The sequence below is a fragment of the Oncorhynchus nerka genome, linkage group LG25, assembly GCF_034236695.1.
Source record: "Oncorhynchus nerka isolate Pitt River linkage group LG25, Oner_Uvic_2.0, whole genome shotgun sequence".
In the NCBI taxonomy this organism is placed as follows: Eukaryota; Metazoa; Chordata; class Actinopteri; order Salmoniformes; family Salmonidae; genus Oncorhynchus; species Oncorhynchus nerka.
In genome coordinates, this window is record NC_088420.1 from 36,163,235 (window position 1) to 36,188,891 (window position 25,657).

Genomic DNA, 25,657 nt, shown 5'->3' on the forward strand with positions numbered 1-25,657 from the left:
ATGTTGTTTGCTCTATAACCCATTTGTTCATACGCTACCCCGATATACAATAAGGCAGAGACAAGAAAAAGACAACAGTCACACAGTGGCAGAATAAATTCAACTACACATACATTTGTTTCATCACAAATTGTAGAGCAAATATTGCAGGTAACAAAGTTATATGACCTGTAGCATGGTCAAGCAAGTTAATGTTTTTTTGACAGATTACTAGAAAACTAGTGATTTAGAACCACAGAGTTACCTCAAGTCAGAACAAAGACAACAGGAGCACTGCCTCCGCTATTCCAGCACCATTTAAAACATTTAAACATAATCAAATCAACAAGGCTAATATATGCTTAGTTTAATACACTGAAAACAATCTTAAAGATACCCAAAAAATTGTCCAATCAATGTTTCTAAATACAGTATCATATGTCTGTCCATGGTACTGATTTCTGTGTGTGTGTGTGTGTGTGTGAGTTGGCTCACCATAAAAGTTGACTCATCCTACTTGTAGACTAGTTGAGCACCAATGCCATCCTCCTCTCCTTCATGTTGGTAAAATGGTAAAAATCTCTGTCATACAGTACACTTTAAGTTTTTGTTTTCATAGGCTACCTAGCTAAAAATGCTTGCTAGCCTAACTTACTTGCATGGGCAAAAATGTACCAGCTAAGTTAAATAGCTAGGTAACGTGAGAGTACTAGGCTACATCTAGGCTACATATTGAACTTCGATGGTCTCAGGCTAGTGGTACAATACATTAATTTATGGTTGAATCAGAATTGCCATCATAATCATTGGCCTGTACAGATAATTAAGTAAAAACCACAAGTCCAAATCCACATCTCCCTCCATGGGTTATGAAAGGGCCAATTTAGCAAGCTGGCTACTGCAGGACATCAACACAAGCAGATCAGAAACAGACAGTTTCTCTGACAATCATGACATTTTGTTAAGGATGTGATTTTATTGGTGTGAAGCCAAATCCAAACTAGCCTCCCTTTGGGGGAGTTTTGCTGCGAAAGGACAACCCACAGTTGAGCTCAGCACAACGCTAATTGGAAAATTATTTGATTTTATTTTTAATCAAGGGAGGCCAAATGCTTCATGGCATCAATCAATCAAATGCTATGGCGGCAACATGTCATACTTTGTTGTTCCAGACAGCATCAGATACATGGGCTTCACATACTGAGACAGATGACGACTGTTTTCCTCGCTCAGATGTTTTCTCAGAAGAGATTCATCCACTTACGAATTGACAGAAAATTATCAAAACAGAAAGACGGGATAAATTATTTTGACAATTTGTCTTTTTTTATTGGTCAAATGTTTGGGAAGCCTGGCTTCTCTTGGTATCCATGAATACCCGCCACTGCCTAAATGGGTCCTAAAATTCTAAATCAAATAGTTAAATGATCATTGGTATGACCATCTTATGTTAGCTTAGTAGAGGTTCTGGAGGAAAATAAATATCCAAGGGCCACAGTTGGAGAATCCCAGAACTTGGTCGCATCTTATGGTCACCAAGTCTCTTAATCTACAAATAGAGGCCACCTCCATGCCAATAGGCTCTTTGGAAGGGTTACCAGAAAAAAGCCTTCATTTAGATCATACAATAATCTAAATGCCTTGAATTGGAACCAGGTGCTATATGATATGAAAATAAAGGTCTTTAGTTGCACACACCAGCAGTGGGTTGAGTGTAAGAATAAGGCTATAACGTAACAAAATGTGGAGAAGTCAAGGGGTCTGAATACTTTCCGAAGGCACTGTAAAATGTAGTGATGATCTCAAATATTACAAAAACATGTAGGCAATGTACATTCCACATGCTAACTGCACTCCATGCTGTCAAGTAAGCACTGAAACTTCTACTCCACCTCTCAGATCCAGATACAGGGGTGGAGACTAGAATGCAATGAAAATGAAAGTAAAATTCTTCAAGTAAACAACATTTAAAAGCAAGGGGATTGGGAATATAATCTGTCTAACACAAGAATACACGGTAAGAACCTACAAGTGTTATGATTAAAATAAATAATATTTGGAGTTATGAGATCTTTAGTTAGAGATTTCAGCTGCTACTTAATTTAACGAATAAGAGTGTTAAGAATGTTAGGTAAGTCATCATTATCAAGAGGTGAGTTTCTGCTCAGTAAAAGACACTGTCCCAGGGTAAACTAAATCAAAAAGTGTCAAGGAATGCTTTAATCAGTCTGATTTGTGTTGAGTGTTCATTCTGGTACAGTTAAAACAAACGTGTTAGAACTTTAACTGGCATTTGTAACGCTCCGGGTGTCGTGGGTGTGGAGTCAGACGCAGGAAACAGAGAGTGCAATACTGTGCTCTTTAATGCACTAACGCAACACTGGGTGCTCAAAACCAAAATAACCCAAAACACGGGGGAAGAAAAAAATAGTACAGCAGAATACACGACCAGGAACAAACACGTTCCTCTACTACAGAACCGAAGGTCACAATAATTAATGCCGCACAAAGAAACAGGCGGGCCGGCTGTCTAATAAAGCCCAACTAATCATCACAAACAGGTGCTACCAATAAACATACAAGGAGGGGGAGGAAAGACAATCAGTGGCAGCTAATAGGCTGGCGACGACGACCGGAAGGGGAGCCACCCTCGGTCGGACTCGTGACAGCATTACAGTCACCGACCCCTTGTCTTACCGGAGGCAGCCATTCTGTTGTGCCGATCCATTCTGCAGCCATTCTGTCTTGCCCATCCAGCTTGACAGAGCATGAGAGGATCTGCAGATAAGTAAGAGAGAAACTCCACAAATACAGCTGTAGCAAGCTTGTACCCAAGAAGACTTGAGGCTGTAATCACTACCAATGGGGCTTCAATACAGTACTGAGTAAAGGTTCTGAATAATTAAGTAAATGTGATATTTTTTTCCCGTATTTTTTTGTAAATCAGCAAACATTTTTAAAGCCTGTTTTGGCTTTGTCATTATTGGGTATTGGAGTCAAAAATACACTAAACTGAGTGACATGCAGTGCCTTCAGAAAGTATTCAGACCTCTTAACTTCTTCCACATTTTGTTAGGTTATGGCCTTACTCTAAAAATGGATTAAATCGTTTTTTTCCCCTCATCAATCTACACCCTACTACTTTCACAAAGATAGTAAAGCATCAACTTCATTCAAATTGCATTCAAAATGGATAATCCTGTTCAAGATTGACATAGACTTTAGTGAACCATCATTTTAGTCTGCTCTGTACTTGTACTGTAAGGCATTATATATTTTGAAATGTATCTGTGGTAATCATTAACCACGTTTCCATCCACAGCTTTTATGAGAGTAATGTCATACGTATCTTTCGGTACAATTATAGCTATGACAACGAGAAATGGCGGTGGAAACGCCTTGAAGCGCAAATATTGATATTATGACCATCACATCGAAGTAAACTTGGAGTCACATGATATGGTGTGTGGTCCTCCCAATACATATTGGGAAACCATGTAGTTTATTAGGCTACAGATGAAATAACTTACGATGAACAGTCATAGGATGGTGAAAGTGCACGGAAACCTTGATGCCGCTTTCAAAAAAAGATTGAGGGTCTTATTCTGGTGACATGATGATCGATGATTGACTGCCATTTGACAAATAAAAATACTCTCACTTAATATCTCATCATGTACACTAGCTTACCTGCACAGCCTTCCGGCACTGTATCTGTCTGCGAGCAGTAGGCTAGATCGTACCAGTCAAGACCAGAGGAGGCACATTTGCTATTTAACTCAAACAGTTTTTGTGACAAAACTATCGGTAGAGTTGAAAATGGGATGGAAACACATTGAACTTCAGATTTTTTTCGGTAGATGAAAACTTAAGCGAAGAAGTACATTTTGTGTGCAGTATGTCATCACACACCGATTACTATCCACAACAAGTCTGTTTGGTGGAAACACCACTGGTGGGAAAATGGCCATCATTTTGGGATATTCATGTGAAAATCTGTCTCCAAATGGATGGAAACTTAGCTTATATAGTACAATCAATAAATGGGATACTTTTCAAGTAAAAACAGATGGCTAGTATAGTCTCAAATAGAACACAAGTATGCATGCTACACCATGCCACTGCATTCAATGCCATCTGGTGGAGAAAATGTGTCAAGTCCTGACTGTACAACTTCAACATGTCTGACTCCACCCTCCTCTGATAAACAAAATGAGGTGGAAACACCTAAGATACTGTAGTGAGAGTAAAATAAATGAAGTGAAGATTCCCTTTAAATACAGGAGAGTTGCGGGGAACATCATTTCTTAAGCACGGTCACAGGTAAGGAACTCATAGCATAATGAATACAATGGAAACTCTATATAATCTTATACACATAATAAGAATGCTACCATTATCAGGAGGTAAGTTGATGCAGAGTAACGTAGTGGAGAGACTGTGCCATGGTAAACTAAATGAAAACTCAACATTGATATGTAGTGTAATGTGAAGCTGAATAACATGCTTGAATCATACATCTGATTGGTGTTTGCTGATTTTTTTAGATGATTATTTCAGAGACAATATGAGCTTTAGAGAGGTAGGAAATAAGTCAGCTATTATCATATCACACAAACTGGTAGTCCAGGGCAAAGGTTGAATATGACTGATGATGTGCAATCCTGTAAACTGCTTTATCAGAGGATAGGATGAACTTGGATGAATTGCACTGTTAAGGTACACTTAGAAAAAAATGTTCTAAAAGGGTTCTTTGGTTGTCCCTATTTTAGGTAGAACACTTTTAGGTATAACACTTTTTGGTTCCATGTAGGGATATGTGTGGAAAGGGTTTTACATGGAACAGAAAATGGTTCTTCTACCTGGAACCAAAAGGGTTATTGAAAGGGTTCTCCTATCGGAACAGCCAAAGAACAATTATGTTCTTGATATCACCTTTTTTTTGTAAGAGTGTATGGAACAACCTTATAAAGGACAGTGTTAGCTACAGTAGTGTCTCAAAAAGGAGAACCAATACCATGTGACTTGATGAGATTTGATACGACTTGACTTGAAACTAAATTGATGCAAACACTGAATGCCATTACAGATAATTTTGATTGACAGATGTCAAGCCCGGCAGCAGTAATTGTTAACAACAGTCTGGAGAACTGGAAAGTGATTGGTGCAGGAGGGTTTGGACAAGTCCACAAAGCCAGACATGTGGTTTGGGGATTGGATGTGGCCATCAAGTTGCTACAATGTGATGATGGGTAAAATGTCTATACTTCAAACACTTGTTTGTATGTCAATTAAATGAGTTTTATATTCCTTTATAAACTGATTTGTCTTTCATGATGTGGTCAACCATTTTAGTTAAGACAATATTCCTGTGTTGCCCTCACTCTTTCTGTCCACCCCCTCCCTTGTCCTCTCCTTCCCACCCCTAACTTTATCCCAGCTCTAGCACTTCCCTGCATAATGAGGCAGAAATGCTGCGCAGGAGTACAAGCTCCCATGTGATAAAGATTCTTGGAGTGTACAAGGATTGTCCCCCCAATTGCGGCCCTTCCATCCAGCTGGGTCTTGTGATGGAGTTCATGGAGAGGGGGACACTGGAATCCCTCCTGGACACCCTCTCTCTCCATCCACCTTGGCCCCACCCCCTTGCCTGTCGCTTGGCCCACCAGATCGCTCTGGGGATGAACTTCCTCCATTGCCTCATCCCACCCCTTCTGCATCAAGACCTGAAGCCCAATAATGTGTTGCTGGATAACTACCTTGATGCCAAGGCAAGTTCCAGGCTCCTGGTTCTGATTAGGCTTTAACTGGTGGGAAGACGAGCATGAACTGAGGTTCAATAGCACTATTGCTTGTATTATTGAGGCAATATTATAATTATTATTATTGATATTACCATTAATTGATGATTAACTATTTCAACAAATATAGTTAGATGACATGAGTTATACTGCCAGTAATTGTAATGCATAAACCGAACATAAACTGAAGACTATCTACATTTACATTTACATTTAAGTCATTTAGCAGACGCTCTTATCCAGAGCGACTTACAAATTGGTGCTTTCACCTTATGACATCCAGTGGAACAGCCACTTTACAATAGTGCATCTCGGTCTTTTAAGGGGGGAGGGGGAGAAGGATTACTTTATCCTATCCTAGGTATTCCTTAAAGAGGTGGGGTTTCAGGTGTCTCCGGAAGGTGGTGATTGACTCCGCTGTCCTGGCGTCGTGAGGGAGTTTGTTCCACCATTGGGGGCCAGAGCAGCGAACAGTTTTGACTGGGCTGAGCGGGAACTGTACTTCCTCAGTGGTAGGGAGGCGAGCAGGCCAGAGGTGGATGAACGCAGTGCCCTTGTTTGGGTGTAGGGCCTGATCAGAGCCTGGAGGTACTGAGGTGCCGTTCCCCTCACAGCTCCGTAGGCAAGCACCATGGTCTTGTAGCGGATGCGAGCTTCAACTGGAAGCCAGTGGAGAGAGCGGAGGAGCGGGGTGACGTGAGAGAACTTGGGAAGGTTGAACACCAGACGGGCTGCGGCGTTCTGGATGAGTTGTAGGGGTTTAATGGCACAGGCAGGAGCCCAGCCAGCAGCGAGTTGCAGTAATCCAGACGGGAGATGACAAGTGCCTGGATTAGGACCTGCGCCGCTTCCTGTGTGAGGCAGGGTCGTACTCTGCGGATGTTGTAGAGCATGAACCTACAGGAACGGGCCACCGCCTTGATGTTATTTGAGAACGACAGGGTGTTGTCCAGGATCACGCCAAGGTTCTTAGCGCTCTGGGACGAGGACACAATGGAGTTGTCAACCGTGATGGCGAGATCATGGAACGGGCAGTCCTTCCCCGGGAGGAAGAGCAGCTCCGTCTTGCCGAGGTTCAGCTTGAGGTGATGATCCGTCATCCACACTGATATGTCTGCCAGACATGCAGAGATGCGATTCGCCACCTGGTCGTCAGAAGGGGGAAAGGAGAATATTAATTGTGTGTCGTCTGCATAGCAATGATAGGAGAGACCATGTGAGGTTATGACAGAGCCAAGTGACTTGGTGTATAGCGAGAATAGGAGAGGGCCTAGAACAGAGCCCTGGGGGACACCAGTGGTGAGAGCACGTGGTGAGGAGACGGATTCTCGCCACGCCACCTGGTAGGAGCGACCTGTCAGGTAGGACGCAATCCAAGCGTGGGCCGCGCCGGAGATGCCCAACTCGGAGAGGGTGGAGAGGAGGATCTGATGGTTCACAGTATCGAAGGCAGCCGATAGGTCTAGAAGGATGAGAGCAGAGGAGAGAGAGTTAGCTTTAGCAGTGCGGAGCGCCTCCGTGATACAGAGAAGAGCAGTCTCAGTTGAATGACTAGTCTTGAAACCTGACTGATTTGGATCAAGAAGGTCATTCTGAGAGAGATAGCGGGAGAGCTGGCCAAGGACGGCACGTTCAAGAGTTTTGGAGAGAAAAGAAAGAAGGGATACTGGTCTGTAGTTGTTGACATCGGAGGGATCGAGTGTAGGTTTTTTCAGAAGGGGTGCAACTCTCGCTCTCTTGAAGACAGGAGGGACGTAGCCAGCGGTCAGGGATGAGTTGATGAGCGAGGTGAGGTAAGGGAGAAGGTCACCGGAGATGGTCTGGAGAAGAGAGGAGGGGATAGGGTCAAGCGGGCAGGTTGTTGGGCGGCCGGCCGTCACAAGACGCGAGATGTCATCTGGAGAGAGAGGGGAGAAAGAGGTCAGAGCACAGGGTAGGGCAGTGTGAGCAGAACCAGCGGTGTCGTTTGACTTAGCAAACGAGGATCGGATGTCGTCGACCTTCTTTTCAAAATGGTTGACGAAGTCATCTGCAGAGAGAGAGGAGGGGGGGGGAGGGGGAGGAGGATTCAAGAGGGAGGAGAAGGTGGCAAAGAGCTTCCTAGGGTTAGAGGCAGATGCTTGGAATTTAGAGTGGTAGAAAGTGGCTTTAGCAGCAGAGACAGAGGAGGAAAATGTAGAGAGGAGGGAGTGAAAGGATGCCAGGTCCGCAGGGAGGCGAGTTTTCCTCCATTTCCGCTCGGCTGCCCGGAGCCCTGTTCTGTGAGCTCGCAATGAGTCGTCGAGCCACGGAGCGGGAGGGGAGGACCGAGCCGGCCTGGAGGATAGGGGATATAGAGAGTCAAAGGATGCAGAAAGGGAGGAGAGGAGGGTTGAGGAGGCAGAATCAGGAGATAGGTTGGAGAAGGTTTGAGCAGAGGGAAGAGATGATAGGATGGAAGAGGAGAGAGTAGCGGGGGAGAGAGAGCGAAGGTTGGGACGGCGCGATACCATCCGAGTAGGGGCAGTGTGGGAAGTGTTGGATGAGAGCGAGAGGGAAAAGGATACAAGGTAGTGGTCGGAGACTTGGAGGGGAGTTGCAATGAGGTTAGTGGAGGAACAGCATCTAGTAAAGATGAGGTCGAGCGTATTGCCTGCCTTGTGAGTAGGGGGAAGGTGAGAGGGTGAGGTCAAAAGAGGAGAGGAGTGGAAAGAAGGAGGCAGAGAGGAATGAGTCAAAGGTAGACGTGGGGAGGTTAAAGTCGCCCAGAACTGTGAGAGGTGAGCCGTCCTCAGGAAAGGAGCTTATCAAGGCATCAAGCTCATTGATGAACTCTCCGAGGGAACCTGGAGGGCGATAAATGATAAGGATGTTAAGCTTGAAAGGGCTAGTAACTGTGACAGCATGGAATTCAAAGGAGGCGATAGACAGATGGGTAAGGGGAGAAAGAGAGAATGACCACTTGGGAGAGATGAGGATCCCGGTGCCACCACCCCGCTGACCAGAAGCTCTCGGGGTGTGCGAGAGCACGTGGGCGGACGAAGAGAGAGCAGTAGGAGTAGCGGTGTTGTCTGTGGTGATCCATGTTTCCGTCAGAGCCAAGAAGTCGAGGGACTGGAGGGAGGCATAGGCTGAGATGAACTCTGCCTTGTTGGCCGCAGATCGGCAGTTCCAGAGGCTACCGGAGACCTGGAACTCCACGTGGGTCGTGCGCGCTGGGACCACCAGATTAGGGTGGCCGCGGCCATGCGGTGTGGAGCGTTTGTATGGTCTGTGCAGAGAGGAGAGAACAGGGATAGACAGACACATAGTTGACAGGCTAGAGAAGAGGCTACGCTAATGCAGAGGAGATTGGAATGACAAGTGGACTACACGTCTCGAATGTTCAGAAAGTTAAGCTTACGTAGCAAGAATCTAATTGACTAAAATGATTAAAATGATACAGTACTGCTGGGGTAGGCTAGCTGCGTTGTTGACACTACCCTAATCAAGTCGTACCGTTGAGTGTGAAGTTTCTACAATGCTGCTTTTCGGGAGCTAGCTGGCTAGCTAGCAGTGTTGGTTACGTTACGTTGCGTTAGGAGAACGACAATAGCTGGCTAGCTAACCTAGAAAATCGCTCTAGACTACACAATTATCTTTGAAACAAAGACTGCTATGTAGCTAGCTATGTAGCTAGCTACGATCAAACAAATCACACCGTTGGGACTGTAATGAAATGACAGTCTGTCTCTCTAGCTTGCAGATTTTGGCCTGGCCAAGGTGTCCCACAGTGTTTCCAAGATGAGCAAAGAGTTCCCTGGGAAGGCTGGGGGAACATCTAGTTACATGCCCCCTGAGGCTTTGGAAAATGTGTCATACAAACCCATTCGTGCCTTTGACATCTACAGGTACGTCACTAAATGCCTCAAGAATAATCGATATGGACATATATGACTTTACAATGACTCTTTCTATCTATCTCTCTCTCACACATTCTCTTCTCCAGCTATGGTATACTTCTGTGGTCCATCATCACTGGTCAGTCGAAGCCATATCCTGGTGAGTAAACACTTACAATGAATACCATCTTCATGGTGCATTACACTCACATTCATTGCACTTTGCTTGGCATAGTAACGTGACGTTATAGCCACACCGTGGCTGTACTAAATTCTACAGGGACTTCAGGTTACGAAAAAAAGAAGGAATGGGAACTGTTTAAAATATCTGAACATTATGAAGTGGATATGAACACACACGTACCACATGCTTGCTTACACATACGAACTTATACACACACACACCTGATCTCGCTCTCTTCTCTCACTCTCTCTTTTCTTTTCTCTTCTCTTCTCTCCCTCTCTATTGTTGAGAACTGTTTTATAATTGAATGTGTTTATTGTTTGTCTATCTTTTTTATGTATTTGTCTACAAGTTTATATATTTTGACAAAAAGCAAGGGGAAGATATCAGAATAGGGGCATTGGGAAATAATAACATATTGTACGGAATACATTTGTACTGTAGTGGAGTCGTCTCTAGAGTAATGCAAGGTCTCTTTCATGATCATGTGAAACGTCAATTGCTATGGATATGCTGGGATGTGTTTTTCAATTATGTTAAAGGTAATTATGATGCAACTATGATGGTGATACGATATGGATTACAATTATGAATATTAAGGCTACACGCACTACATGTTACACACAGACACTCAAACATGCTAATTGGCAGAGTTATTATTTATTTGGACATCACACATTATAGTCTTACTCTTATACAGACATCATACACACTCTCATTATATCATATCCAATATCATACACATCAACCTACTCAGATTTGTTACACACATCATTTGTCTCAATTTTCTAACATCTGTGGCATTGGCTCACAGGCAAACAGGAAAGGGAATAATAAAAACATTGCTAGAACTTATTTCTTGAATTCTAAATATCAGACATTTGAAAGCTCTACTTTCGACCTTCATATTACCTCTGATGGCAGTAACTTTACAAGAACTAATTATGGTCAAATTAGCCTGAGAATAGTATCTAGTTATGGTAAGAGGTGAAATAAGTATAGCTAGTTATAATTGTAATGGTTTGGCAGATTATACATGGCTAAAAGAAAAGGAATATAACATCTACTGTTTACAGGAAACTCACTCTACATCCTGAGATGAAGTTGCGTGGAAAAAGGTATGGGGTGGTGAAATAATTTTCTGTCATGGACAAAGGAACTCAAAGGATGTGATGATATTAATTAACCAAAATTTCGATCTGAATGTGCAAATAATCAGGAATTATTTGCAAGGAAGGTGGATCCTTTTGAATATGAAAGTGGACAAAATAGAGATTTGGCTCATTAATCTATATGGTCCAAATCAGGATGATCTACACTTCTTCAAAAACATTTATACCAACAAATTATCTAATCATTATGGTAGGAGACTATAAAACAATGTTAAGTACCTCAATGGACAGTAAAGGTAATCACTGTACAAACTATCATCACCGTGCCCTTAAGGAAATCACAACTATTATGGACACATTAGAAATAGTAGATATTTGGAGACTAAAAAAGCCCGACCTAGTGAGATATACATGGAGGAGACTTAATCAAGCTAGTCGTCTTGACTACTTTCTTGTCTGTTTCGCTCTTGCATCAAAGTTTTAAAAAGTTTTAATAGGATAGAATGCGATCGGATCATCATCTAATTGGCATTCACATAACTCTAGTAGATTTTCCACGTGGACGGGATATTGGATATTTAATCAAAGATTACTGGAGGACAAGTTATTAACTAAGACAAAATAATTTATAAATGTATTTTTCCAGTATAATATAAGTTCAGCATTTACCGATAGACTATGTACAGCTGCAGCGATCGGTTAGCTGCTCAGATAGCAGATGTTTGAAGTTGGTGAGGGAGATAAAAGTCTCCAACTTCAGCGATTTTTGCAATTCGTTCCAGTCACAGGCAGCAGAGAACTGGAACGAAAGGCGGCCAAATGAGGTGTTGGCTTTAGGGATGATCAGTGAGATACACCTGCTGGAGCGCGTGCTACGGGTGGGTGTTGCCATCGTGACCAGTGAACTAAGATAAGGCGGAGCTTTACCTAGCATGGACTTGTAGATGACCTGGAGCCAGTGGGTCTGGCGACGAATATGTAGCGAGGGCCAGCCGACTAGAGCATACAGGTTGCAGTGGTGGCTGGTATAAGGTGCTTTAGTAACAAAAACGGATGGCACTGTGATAAACTGCATCCAGTTTGCTGAGTAGAGTATTGGAAGCTATTTTGTAGATGACATCGCCGAAGTCGAGGATCGGTAGGATAGTCAGTTTTACTAGGGTAAGTTTGGCGGCGTGAGTGAAGGAGGCTTTGTTGCGGAATAGAAAGCCGATTCTAGATTTTATTTTAGATTGGAGATATTTGATATGAGTCTGGAAGGAGAGTTTACAGTCTAGCCAGATACCTAGGTACTTATAGTTGTCCACATATTCTAGGTCGGAACCATCCAGGGTGGTGATGCTAGTCGGGCGTGCGGGTGCAGGCAGCAAACGGTTGAAAAGCATGCATTTGGTTTTAATAGCGTTTAAGAGCAGTTGGAGGCCACGGAAGGAGTGTTGTATGGCATTGATGCTCGTTTGGAGGTTAGATAGCACAGTGTCCAAGGACGGGCCGGAAGTATACAGAATGGTGTCGTCTGCGTAGAGGTGGATCAGGGAATAGCCCACAGCAAGAGCAACATCATTGATATATACAGAGAAAAGAGTCGGTCCGAGAATTGAACCCTGTGGCACTCCCATAGAGACTGCCAGAGGACCGGACAGCATGCCCGCCGATTTGACACACTGAACTCTGTCTGCAAAGTAGTTGGTGAACCAGGCAAGGCAGTCATCAGAAAAACCGAGGCCACTGAGTCTGCCGATAAGAATATGGTGATTGACAGAGTCGAAAGCCTTGGCAAGGTCGATGAAGACGGCTGCACAGTACTGTCTTTTATCGATGGCGGTTATGATCTTGTTTAGTACCTTGAGTGTGGCTGAGGTGCACCCGTGACTGGCTCGGAAACCAGATTGCACAGCGGAGAAGGTACGGTGGGATTCGAGATGGTCAGTGACCTGTTTGTTGACTTGGCTTTCGAAGACCTTAGATATCAAATCAAAACAAATGTATTTATATAGCCCTTCGTACATCAGCTGTTATCTCAAAGTGCTGTACAGAAACCCAGCCTAAAACCCCAAACAGCAAGCAATGCAGGTGTAGAAGCACGGTGGCTAGGAAAAACTCCCAAGAAAGGCCCAAACCTAGGAAGAAACCTAGAGAGGAACCAGGCTATGTGGGGTGGCCAGTCCTCTTCTGGCTGTGCCGGGTGGAGATTATAACAGAACATGGCCAAGATGTTCAAATGTTCATAAATGACCAGCATGGTCCAATAATAATAAGGCAGAACAGGTGAAACTGGAGCAGCAGCACGGCCAGGTGGACTGGGGACAGCAAGGAGTAATCATGTCAGCTAGTCCTGAGGCATGGTCCTAGGGCTCAGGTCCTCCAAGAGAGAGAAAGAAAGAGAGAAAGAGAGAAGATAGGCAGGCAGGATGGATATAGGTCTGTAACAGTTTGGGTCCATGGTGTCTCCCCCTTTGAAGAGGTGGATGACTGCGGCAGCTTTCCAATCCTTGGGGATCTCAGACGATATGAAAGAGAGGTTGAACAGGCAGGTAATAGGGGTTGCGACAATGGCGGCGGATAGTTTCAGAAATAGAGGGTCCAGATTGTCAAGCCCAGCTGATTTGTACGGGTCCAGGTTTTGCAGCTCTTTCAGAACATCTGCTATCTGGATTTGGGTAAAGGAGAACCTGGAGAGGCTTGGGCGAGTAGCTGCGGGGAGGGGGAAGCTGTTGGCTGAGGTTGGAGTAGCCAGGAGGAAGGCATGGCCAGCCATTGAGAAATGCTTGTTGAAGTTTTCAATAATCATGGATTTATCGGTGGTGACCGTGTTACCTAGCCTCAGTGCAGTGGGCAGCTGGGAGGAGGTGCTCTTGTTCTCCATGGACTTCACAGTGTCCCAGAACATTTTGGAGTTAGAGCTACAATATGCAAATTTCTGCCTGAAGAAGCTGGCCTTTGCTTTCCTGACTGACTGGAGAAAAATGCACATAATTCTTCCTGAATCTCCAATACAGGAACGCTAACAAAAAGAATTTGCAGAAACTCGTTACTGAAGACGGAGTCATCTATGATTCTCCTAATTATATTTTAAAAGGGGAAGCTAATTATTTTAGGCAGATGTTTTCCGTCTCATCCTCTCCCACTGAATGAAGATTAAGTTAAGGTATTCTTTCCAAATAATATAAAAAATGTAAAATTAACAAATGTACAGAAAGATCAGTGCGAAGGCCAAATTACAGAGGAAGAACTTTTTGAGGCTATTAAATCCTTTCAGTCTGGAAAAACCCCAGGGCTTGATGGCATACCGGTAGAGGTATATAAAATATTTTTTGATATACTAAAAGCTCCATTGTTAGATTGTTTTAACTACTCCTAAAGAATAGGTCTGTCAGGTACTCAGCAGGAAGGTCTAATTTCTCTATTATTAAAATAAGACCCAGATGGCAAATAAAAAAAACTGGAGGCCTCTTACACTTCAATCTTGTGATGCAAAAATACTAGCATAATGCATAGCACTCAGAATTAAAAGGGTTTTTACCAGGTATTGTTCATCCTGATCAGACAGGTTTTTTACATGGACGATACATTGGAGATAATATACGACAACTAGTAGAAATAATAGAACATCATGAAACATATAAGAAGCCAGGAATGGTATTCATAGCAGATATTGAAAAGGCATTTGATAAAGTAATATTGGATTTTATTTCTAAATGCCTGGATTTTTTCAATTTCAGTAATTCCCTTATAAAATGGGTAAAAATAATGTATAGCAACCCCAGGTGTAAAAGAGTAAATAACGGCTACTTCTCAGAGAGTTTTGAATTGTCAAGAGTAGTTAAACAAGGGTGTCCACTGTCACCATATCTATTCGTTATGGCCATCAAAATGCTAGCTATTAAAATCAGATCCAATAACAACATTAGAGGATTATAAATCCAAGGCTTAAAAACAAAGGTGTCCATGTATGCCGATGACTTAAGTTTTATGTTAAGTCTGCAAACTAGATCCCTGCAATGTCTCATTAATCTCTCTGGGATATGTGGGACGCTAGCATCCCACCTGGCCAAAAGCCAGGGAAAAAGCCAGGGAAAATTCAAATAAATTACTATAAAAACAAAAAACTTTCATTATATCACACATGCAAGATAGCAAATTAAACCTACACTTGTTGTGAATCCAGCCAACATGCCAGATTTCAAAAAGGCTTTTCGGCGAAAGCAAACGATGCTATTATCTGAGGATAGCACCTCTGTAAACAAAGAGAGAGAAGCATATTTCAACCCTGCAGGTGCGACACAAAACGCAGAAATTAAAATATAATTCATGCCCTACCTTTGACGAGCTTCTTTTGTTGGCACTCCAATATGTCCCATCACAAATGGTCCTTTTGTTTCGATTAAGTCCGTCGATATATATCCAAAATGTCTATTTATTTGGCGCGTTTCATCCAGAAAAACACCAGTTCCAACTTGTTCAACGTGACAACAAAATATCTCAAAAGTTACCTGTAAACTTTGCCAAAACATTTCAAGCTACTTTTCTAATACAACTTGAGGTATTTTTTCACGTAAATAATCGAGAAAATTGAAGACGGGATGATCTGTGTTCAATACAGGAAGAAACAAACTGAAGCATGCTTTCTGGTCATGCGCCTCTATCTAACAGTACACTTCAAGTGACCCTCGTTCAAGATGGTTGTACTTCTTCATTACACAAAGGAATAACCTCAACTAATTTCTAAAGACTGTTGACATCCAGTGGAAGCGATAGAAACTGTAAGAAGGTCCCTTAGAAATCTGGATTCCCAATGAAAACTCATTGAAAAGAGAGTGACCTCAAAAAATAAATAATCTGAATGGTTTGTCCTCGGGGTTTCGCCTGCTAAATAAGTTCTGTCATACTCACAGACATGATTCAAACAGTTTTAGAAACTTCGGAGTGGTTTCTATCCAAATCTACTAATAATATGCATATCTTATCTTCTGGGGATGAGTAGCAGGCAGTTGAATTTGGGCATGCATTTCATCCGGACGTGAAAATACTGCCCCCTGTCACCAAGAAGTTAAAGAGCTAGATAACTTTTCTGTACTCTCTGGACTAAAACCTAATTATGATAAGTATACAATATTACGTATTGGATCCTTAAAAAAATACAACTTTTACATTACCTTGCAGCTTACCTATAAAATGGGCTGATGGTGAAGTAGACATACTCGATATTCATTTCACAAAAGATATAAATAAGCTCTCCGCAATTAATTTAAATAGAAAACTTGAAACATAGACAAGATCCTGCTACCATGGAGAGGTAAATACCTATCTATTTATGGAAAAATTGCCCTGATTAACTCCTTTGTCATATCTCAGTTTACTCACTTACTTAAGGCGCTGCCTACTCCCGATGATTCATTTTTCAAATCATATGAGCAAAAATAGTTTGCTTTATCTGGGATGCTAAACCAGACAAAATAAAACGAGCCTATCTATATAATGAATATAAATTGGGTGGGTTGAGATTATTAAATATAAAAGCACTAAACCTCTCTCTAAAAGCTTCACTCATTCAAAAGTTTTATTTGAACCCTAAATGGTTCTCAAGTAGATTACTAAGAAAAGCTCATCCATTGTTTAAAAATGGCCTTTTTGCCTTTGTGTAGATTGCCGTGTCTCATTTTCATTTAATTGAAATTGATACTTTTTTCAAAGTATCTGTCTTTTTCAAACAAGCCTTAAAGAGCTGGCTACAATTTCAATTTCATCCCCCTGAAAAGATAGAACAAATATTATAACAAATATTATGGCTGAACTCAAATGTGCTGGTTGATAAAATACCTGTATTTGTGGGAAAGATGTTTGAAAAGGGTATTTTGTTCTTAAATGATATTGTAAATTGTAATGGTAGAGTTATGTCCTTCATGGAGTTATCAGAATTGTACGGGAAGGTCTGCTCAGTCCAAGAGTACAACCAATTCATTATATCATTGCCACAAAACTGGAGGAGGCAGGTGGCAGCGGGAGGAAGTAGGGAACTGGTCTGTCTGCCCAATATAAATGATCAAAACTGGAGGAGGCAGGTGGCAGCGGGAGGAGGTAGGGAACTGGTCTGTCTGCCCAATATAAATGATCAAAACTGGAGGAGGCAGGTGGCAGCGGGAGGAGGTAGGGAACTGGTCTGTCTGCCCAATATAAAGGATCAAAACTGGAGGAGGCGGGTGGCAGCGGGAGGAAGTAGGGAACTGGTCTGTCTGCCCAATATAAATGATCAAAACTGGAGGAGGCAGGTGGCAGCGGGAGGAGGTAGGGAAATGGTCTGTCTGCCCAATATAAAGGATCAAAACTGGAGGAGGCAGGTGGCAGCGGGAGGAGGTAGGGAACTGGTCTGTCTGCCCAATATAAAGGATCAAAACTGGAGGAGGCAGGTGGCAGTGGGAGGAGGTAGGGAACTGGTCTGTCTGCCCAATATAAATGATCAAAACTGGAGGAGGCAGGTGGCAGGGAGGAGGTAGGGAACTGGTCTGTCTGCCCAATATAAATGATCAAAACTGGAGGAGGCAGGTGGCAGCGGGAGGAGGTAGGGAACTGGTCTGTCTGCCCAATATAAAGGATCAAAACTGGCGGAGGAATAAAAATAGCATAAATAGGAAAGTATACCAGTTTAATTTGAGGATCAGGATGTTGACAACTGTGCCATACAGATTGCAAAATATTTGGGATGAGATTTTTGATGTACCGATTCTATGGTACATGGTGTATGAGTTGATATATAAAACAACGCAAGATTCAAGACTTTGTGCTTTTCAGCTAAAATTATTATATAGAATTCTTGCCACCAACAAAATGTTGAATATTTGGGGCATAAAATCATCGAAGCTCTGCAGATTTTGTTGTGAGGATACAGAATCAATAGACCATTTATTTTGGTATTGCCCTCAGGTAGCCTGTTTCTGGTCTTAGATTCAGGAATGGCTGAAAATGCATAGCATTGATCTAAAATTGACCCTAGAAATAATACTGTTAGGAGATCTGGAGAGATCGGGTCAGACAATTACTAATATAATAATACTCTTATTAAAAGTATTTATCTTCAACACGCAATCTGTAGATTCCATTCGATTAGATTGAAATTGAAATTGTACGTTAAACATCATAGCATAGTTGAAAGATATGTGTTGTGTAGAAATACGAAGTGGGTGACCAGCAGAGGTAGATGGGATGGGCTGAGGGAAGCTGAGGGTTGGTATGTGGAATTGGAGACAAGTGGGAGTGGAGTTGCTGCGTGAGAGGGAGAATGATGGTCAAAAAAAGTCTAAATAAAACATAATAAAAGTATATTTGAATGACACTAAGTGGCAGTGTTTTTACAACTAATGCCGGTTTGCCAGAGGCTGATGCCGTGCAGGTGTTTGTACACATGCATATACACACACTCTCATTCAAATGAACACATACAAGAACACACACATACATGCAACAGTGCCAGACATGCACACAAACATATAAAGTAGGCATTGCTGTTATGATTTCAGTTGTCTTTGATGTCTTTTGTTTTAAATGTATGTATTTTTTTGCATTGTTGTTTGCTGTTTTCTTCTGTCTTTTCCTTTTTTTCTCTTGTGTTCATTCTCTTGGTTTTTAGTGCATTGGGGGGGTTCTTGGGGGTGGGGAATGGAAATAATTGTATTTTTTATTTTGTTTCTTCTGGGGGGACTGTGTGAGGGGCCTCGAATGGTTGAGGGACAGCTATTGGGGAACTGTTGGGGGATCTTGGAGGGTTTCACAAAATTGTGATGTTTTTTAAATAAAAGAATAAAAAAGAATAAAAAACGTTACATTATACTCTACCACATAGACAATAATAACTGTTCAGAAACATTACATCTACAAGTACATTCATAGAGAAATATGGCAGGACTGTTTAAGACTTCTTGGAGCACCTTACCTTTACTCTTCAATCTCTTCTAGATGTCCATGCCAGAGAGTTCAGCAGGTTCTGTTTTCTCATCAAAGACAGAAAACAGAGGCCTTCCCTGGAGGCAGTGGACAAAGAGCAGTTCGAGGGACTAGGGGACCTGGTGGAGCTCATGAAGAAGTGCTGGGACCATGAGCCCCCTAAGAGACCCCCCATCAAGGGTAAGAGTACAGGAGTGTAGTTGGAATATTCATTTTTTTATCACATAGGGTAGCTATACTCATCCAGTTAGGATTGTGTACATCTTGATTGTCATAACATAAGCATGTATGTCTTTATTTAAGAGTTTTACACATCACTGATACATGTCGTTTGGAACTCTTCCTGTTTATTTTTCAGAATGCGTCCTTGTGACAGGAAGAGTGTTTGAGAAGCACCAGAAGGGGATACAGCATGCCGTCAATCAAGTGCTGCTAAAACTGGTACAGAACAAGACACTAAAGCTATGTTCTGATATGTACATTACTGTACCACTCGGAATAAACAAATGTATTTGTCATGCATTTAAGTGGTAATGCTTATGTGGGCATTGGAACATAGCATACTAATAACTGTCTCCTCCTTATTCTACTCTTCCCTCTATCCTACCCTCTCTCTAGAACTTGGGAAGTGAGGAGGGAAGTAAAACATCAGGTGTTGGCACCCCCAGTGTATCTCCAAGTTCAAAGCCACCTGGTATAACACTTTATAACAACTAATACTACTATTGAACTTAGTATCCAAGTATTGACTTGATTGAGTTCACCTAAATCATAGACCAAATATAGAATGCTAACCTTTATTCCACAGCATGTCCAAAAGACAAGGTGAATATCTCTGCTAATGTGAAGACTGGTTCACTCCCTCCAACACAGGTAAGTGAATTTGGCCTTCACTGAGATGCATCTATGGCTTGATGAGAAAACACAGAATAATATTGCCTACAAAGCTCTTGGTCTGCTCATATCCTGTAAACAGTGGCAGATTTAGGTATAGGCGACATGGGCAGCTGCCCAGGGCGGCGTCTTGCAAAAACAAGACGGAATGGTGACATTTGCGCGATCGGTTTTCTATCGCTCATTTGCACCTCACGTCAATGATATGTCACCGTGTGGGAATGTGGGTCAATTAACCTTGTTGGAGTGGTGGCCCTGATTCTAGTTTGTGAGCAAGGCAGGCTACTGCCTTGGAAGGTCTCCCACTCAGAAATACAAGATGAAGAGGGGGCGGGGGTAGGTTGACCTCAGATCTCCCTACTGGAAGACAGAGGTTGGGGGAGCAGGGGAATCTATCAAATAGTACTGTACAAAGTTAGAGGTGCGCTAATGCAATTAGTAATGCAATTAGTTGTGCAATTTAGTTTGTGTGTTTGTTTGAAGTGCAATAGTGTAATAATCAGATTCTCGTCTTTATAAGTGTGTTATTCTATTTGTGCATTTGTGTGATATAGGATTTGTGCAATTTAGTTTTATTTGTGTGATTTTTGTTAGCAATAGGGTAATAGAGTAATAATTTGATTCTCTTTTTTATTTGTTCTTATATACTTGTCACACTCTGACCATTATTTGCGTTGTTTGTTTCTATGTTTTGTTTGGTCAGGGTGTGATATGAGTGGGCATTCTATGTTGCATGTCTAGTTAGTCTGTTTCTATGTGTTTTGGCCTGATATGGTTCTCAATCAGTGGCAGGTGTTTGTCGTTGTCTCTGATTGGGAACCATATTTAGGTAGCCTGTTTTGTATTGTGGTTCGTGGGTTATTGTCTATGTGATGTTGCATGTTTGCACACAGTATTGATAGCGGTCATGTTCGTCTTATTACTTTGTTTGTTTGTTTAGTGTTCGTCGTGTTCTTTCATCTACATTAAAATAATGTATTCACACCACGCTGCGCTTTGGTATCCTCACTACGACGATCGTGACAGAATAACCCACCAACAATGGACCAAGCAGCGTGGTAACGGCCAACAGCAGTAGCGGCAAAGAACGCAGGACTCGTGGACTTGGGAGGAGATTCTGGACGGCGAAGGACCCAAGGCACAGCCAGGGCAATATCGCCGCCCCAAATCAGAGCTGGAGGCAGTGAACAGGCAGTTAACCCACTGTTCCTAGGCCGTCATTGAAAATAAGAATTTGCTCTTAACTGACTTGCCTAGTTAAATAAAGGTAAAATAAAAATGAGGAGGCAGCACGGCAGCGTGGCTGGAAGCCCGAGAGGCAGCCCCAAAAATGTATTGGGTGGGGGCACACAGGGAGTGTGGCGAAGCCAGGTAGGAGACCTGCGCCAACTTCCTGTGCTTACCGGAGAGAGAGAGAATAACCGGGCAGGCACCATGTTATGCGGTGGAGCGGAATGTATCCCTGGTGCGTGTGCATAGCCCGGTTCGGTACATTCCAGCTCCTCGTATCGGCCGGGCTAGAGTGGGCATCGAGCCAGGTGCCATGAAGCCGGCTCTACGCATCTGGTCTCCAGGGTGTCTCCTCGGGCCGGCATACATGGCACCAGCCTTACGCATGGTGTCCCCGGTTCGCCAGCACAGCCCAGTGCGGGCTATTTTACCTCGCCGCACTGGCGTGGCTATGGGGAGCATTAAACCAGGTAAGGTTGGGCAGGCTCAGTGCTCAAGATCTCCAGTACGCCTTCAAGGTCCGGTCTATCCAGTGCCACCTCCACGCACCAGCCCTCCGGTGGCAGCCCCCCACACCAGGCTGTCTCTCCGTTTCATCCCTACAGGTGCTCCCGCCTGTCCAGCGCCGCCAGAGCCATCCTCCTGCCCAGTGACGCCAGAGTCTCCCATCTGTCCTGAGCCACCAGAGTCTCCCGTCTGTCCTGAGCCGCCAGAGTCTCCCGTATGTCCTGAGCCGCCAGAGTCTCCCGTCTGTCCTGAGCCGCCAGAGTCTCCCGTCTGTCCTGAGCCGCCAGAGTCTCCCGTCTGTCCTGAGCCGCCAGAGTCTCCCGTCTGTCCTGAGCCGCCAGAGTCTCCCCTCTGTCCTGAGCCGCCAGAGTCTCCCGTCTGTCCTGAGCCGCCAAAGTCTCCCGTCTGTCCTGAGCCGCCAGAGTCTCCCGTCTGTCCTGAGCCGCCAAAGTCTCCCGTCTGTCCTGAGCCGCCAAAGTCTCCCGTCAGCCAGGAGCCGCCAAAGTCTCCCGTCTGTCCTGAGCCGCCAGTCAGCCAGGAGCCGCCAGAGCCGTCAGCCAGACAGGACCCGCCAGAGCCGTCAGCCAGCCAGGAGCCGCCAGAGCCGTCAGCCAGCCAGGACCCGCCAGAGCCGTCAGCCAGTCCGGAGCTGCCCCTCAGTCAGGAGCTGCCCATCAGTCCGGAGCTGCCCCTCAGTCCAGAGGCGCTCCTCAGTCCAGTGGGGCCTTTAATTAGGGTCTCAGACCCAAGGTCGGAGGCGAGGGTCACCACTCTAAAGAAGCCCTTGAAGAGGGAAATGACTATGGTGGAGTGGGGTCCACGTCCCGTGCCAGAACTGCCACCGCGGCCAGATGCCCACCCAGACCCTCCCCTATAGGTTTAGGTTTTGCGGCCGGAGTCTGCACCTTGGGGGCATATGTGATGAGTGGGCATTCTATGCTGCATGTCTAGTTAGTCTTGTTTCTATGTGTTTTGGCCTGATATGGTTGTGTTCTTCCAAATGTCTGATTAAAAATTACAGTTAGTGGGGAGGGGCTAAAGGTATAAAGGCTCGAGGCCAGACCCAGATGCAGCTACACGATGCAGATGGTTTGAGTATTAGATATTTATTACTTCCAAAAGGGTAAGCAAGAGAATGGTCATGGACAGGCAAAAGGTCAAAACGAGTTCAGAGTCCAGGAGGTACAGAGTGGCAGGCAGGCTCGAGGTCAGTGCAGGCAGACTGGTCAGGCAGGCGGGTATGGAGTCCAGAAAACAGGCAAGGAAAAAGGAGAATAGAAAAAGCAGGAGTACGGGAAAAACACACTGGTTGACTTGAAACAGACAGGACGAACTGGAATAGAGAGACAGGAAACACAGGGATAAATACACTGGGGAAAATAAGCGACACCTGGAGGGGGTGGAGACAATCACAAGGACAGGTGAAACAGATAAAGGTGTTACAGTACAGTAGTTTCATATGTTAGAATTATTTATTTGTGTTACAAATGTCTGACAAAAAATTACAGTTAGTGCAGAATGGTGCTTTTTTGGGGCTGTAAGGCTGCTCATATTATGGTTTTCAAACATATCAATTGTGATTTTGTAAATTGCTTTAATTTCTGCTTACTGTAGGATGTGCCTGATGGCTTGTCCTCAAAACCAATCGACAAAGGTAAAATAATAATTTAATTATCTCTCTTCTCTTCTCCTCTCTCTCTGCTCTTCCCTTACTCTCTATATCTCTCACTTCTCTTAACTTCCAATCATATGAGTGTGAGAACAGCTTGTCAAATAGATCAGATATGAAAAACAGAGTTATTTGCACTCCTTGTATTTCTCCGGGTACATTAGAAAAATGTCAATACTTGTAAGTGAAAGTCCAGTGAATTTGCAGTCATGCATGCTCCAAAAATGTTTTTAACTTTTCTTAAATCAATGTTTTGGTCAATAGACTGAAAAAAGTCTGGACACCTTTACATTTTATAACCTCAGACAGGATGTGATCCATATAGAGAAAATATAATTGCTCCTACATGCATATGGTCCCTTGCAGCTTTTGCCCATTTGTCATTATATGTTGTCCTATCTGTCTGTCCTGTCTGAATGTCCTATCTGTCTGTCCTATCTGTTTGTCCTGTCTGTCCTATCTGTCTGTCCTGTCTGAATGTCCTATCGGTCTGTCCTGTCTGAATGTCCTGTCTGAATGTCCTGTCTGAATGTCCTATCTGTCTGAATGTCCTGTCTGTCTGTCCTGTCTGAATGTCCTGTCCTGTCTGAATGTCCTGTCTGAATGTCCTATCGGTCTGTCCTGTCTGAATGTCCTGTCTGTCTGTCCTGTCTGAATGTCCTATCTGTCTGTCCTATCTGTTTGTCCTGTCTGTCTGTCCTATCTGTCTGTCCTGTCTGAATGTCCTATCGGTCTGTCCTGTCTGAATGTCCTATCTGTCTGTCCTGTCTGGATGTCCTATCTGTCTGAATGTCCTGTTTGACAACCCACGTCACTGCATGGGAAATATCCCTAGATGTGATTTTGTTGTTGTGCAGAAAGACAAACAGTCATTTCTGATGGAGTCAGGCACAGATGAGACTAATCAAAAGGAAAAGTGGCTAAATCAACCTTTTCCAAAGCTCTGCTGAAACATGAACCTCTTCTAGTCAAAGATTTAGGAAAGCAGCACCCCCCTTTTTGTAAGCTTTTCTTTCTCTGCTGTTGGAGACATATCAAATACATGTATATTCCCGTTATTTACCAATGTTAAATCTCTGTCTCTGCTGCCCTGTGATCAGCTGTAATGTTGATGATCTACACATTGATTTCATTGTATATCCCACCAGGGGACAATCTGGTGTTTTTAGACAGTAACTATTATTTTAGCAGGTGATCTAAATCATACATTTGATAAGATTGAAAGACATAGTAATAAAAAAGGGCACATTTAGAGAACCTCCAAAGAGGCTGAGAAATGTCATTTCTGCAAACAATTTACAGGAAACTAGTGTTGTAAGAAGATACTACAAAATAATGGAACTAAAACATGACTGTAATTGACCAGATTCACACTGAGAGGCGTGATGAATAAATAGATGACCTAAAGTCAGGAGTCTATCAATCTGCAAGACAACAGTATGCATATTACTGAGGAAATATTCATATTGGAAAATATGGCATGCTCAACTCTTAAAAAAAAAAAAGCTTTGTTGGGTGCTGATAGGAAATGCATTTTAATAACTCAGATTGTGACTACTGAATGTCATTTTCATTCAGGAACCAATTCTGATGCAAGATCTTTCTTAAGTCATGTTTGTCAGATGATGCCGAAAGAAAAACTTCTGTGTTTCGGTCTCACCTGTATAGTCCTGTACATTCACGGTTAGATTCACTGAAAATCAATCATTCTTTAAGGTTGTTTGAATAACAAATGTTCTCTAACCCAGGTGCCCAATTTGTGGATGATAACATGGAACAACTTGTTCAAAGGATTTCCCTGGTGATGCCAATAGCAGATGGCCTGTACCAGAAGAAAATGATCCATTATGAGGATTACTCTGAAATCTATACGGCCCAACCCAGTATGGCAAAGATGAGAAAGCTATATGTGGCCCTGCAACCAGGAGGATCGGTGGCTAAATCAGCCTTTTACCAAATTCTACTGAAACAACAATCTCTTCTAGTCAAAGAACTGGGTAAACTCCTCTCTCTCCTCTTTTGGTATCATACGTATCTATCAGTTAAATATATGTGTATTCCAGTCCCTGCTCCCCTGGAATCAGCTGTAATGTTGATTATCTATCATGAGTTTGACTGGAGAAGGTGATGGTTTGTTATGGGGCTGTCCTGTCTGGATAAAGTTCCCCCTAGCCACCCTGTAATTCTAAACTCTGCACACAACTGATTATTTCCCTTTGTTTTCCTTTATGACTACAGGTGGGGTTGGCCAGAAATGAAGTCATAACTTGAGCGGCTTCTACAGTCTTGGTCTGGACTCACTTTTTTTCAAATCTCACACATTACCTCAGAAATATTGGTCCTTTCACACCAATTGTCAAACAACAATTTGTAACAAAATAAATACAGGAAAAATATTCAATCACGTCATGTCTTTTCCTGGTTGCTTAAGTGTTCAGACTGCCTACCGAAGACAGAGAACTAGGACCCAGACTGGAATTTGC

At 43.1% G+C, this 25,657-nt stretch overlaps 1 protein-coding gene across 6 annotated transcripts; it reads left to right on the forward strand.

The window, feature by feature from the left end:
* The first annotated feature begins 1,891 nt into the window (after positions 1-1,891).
* LOC115109452 (receptor-interacting serine/threonine-protein kinase 3-like) lies at positions 1,892-25,575 on the forward strand. Of its 6 annotated transcripts, none has more exons than XM_029634348.2 (12): positions 1,892-1,996; positions 5,069-5,231; positions 5,420-5,750; positions 9,498-9,649; positions 9,748-9,800; positions 18,887-19,054; positions 19,233-19,315; positions 19,493-19,568; positions 19,683-19,747; positions 23,120-23,159; positions 24,923-25,171; positions 25,413-25,575. In XM_029634348.2, exons 2-12 carry the CDS (start codon positions 5,086-5,088, stop codon positions 25,430-25,432), a joined length of 1,383 nt encoding a protein of 460 aa, XP_029490208.1. In that variant the 5' UTR covers positions 1,892-1,996; positions 5,069-5,085; the 3' UTR covers positions 25,433-25,575. The 6 variants fall into 6 exon arrangements, with proteins under 6 accessions (XP_029490208.1, XP_029490212.1, XP_029490210.1 ...); XM_029634352.2 differs by having other exon boundaries at positions 18,932-19,054; XM_029634350.2 differs by having other exon boundaries at positions 1,896-1,996; positions 5,086-5,231.
* Positions 25,576-25,657: the final 82 nt, after the last annotated feature.

Coding starts and splice junctions, on each gene's coding strand:
- LOC115109452 (XM_029634348.2), top strand. CDS start 5,086: ATGTCAAGCCCGGCAGCAGTAATTGTTAACAACAGTCTGGAGAACTGG. Junction 9,650..9,747: donor CGTGCCTTTGACATCTACAG/GTACGTCACTAA, acceptor TCTCTTCTCCAG/CTATGGTATACTTCTGTGGT. Junction 23,160..24,922: donor CTCAAAACCAATCGACAAAG/GTAAAATAATAA, acceptor TCTCTAACCCAG/GTGCCCAATTTGTGGATGAT.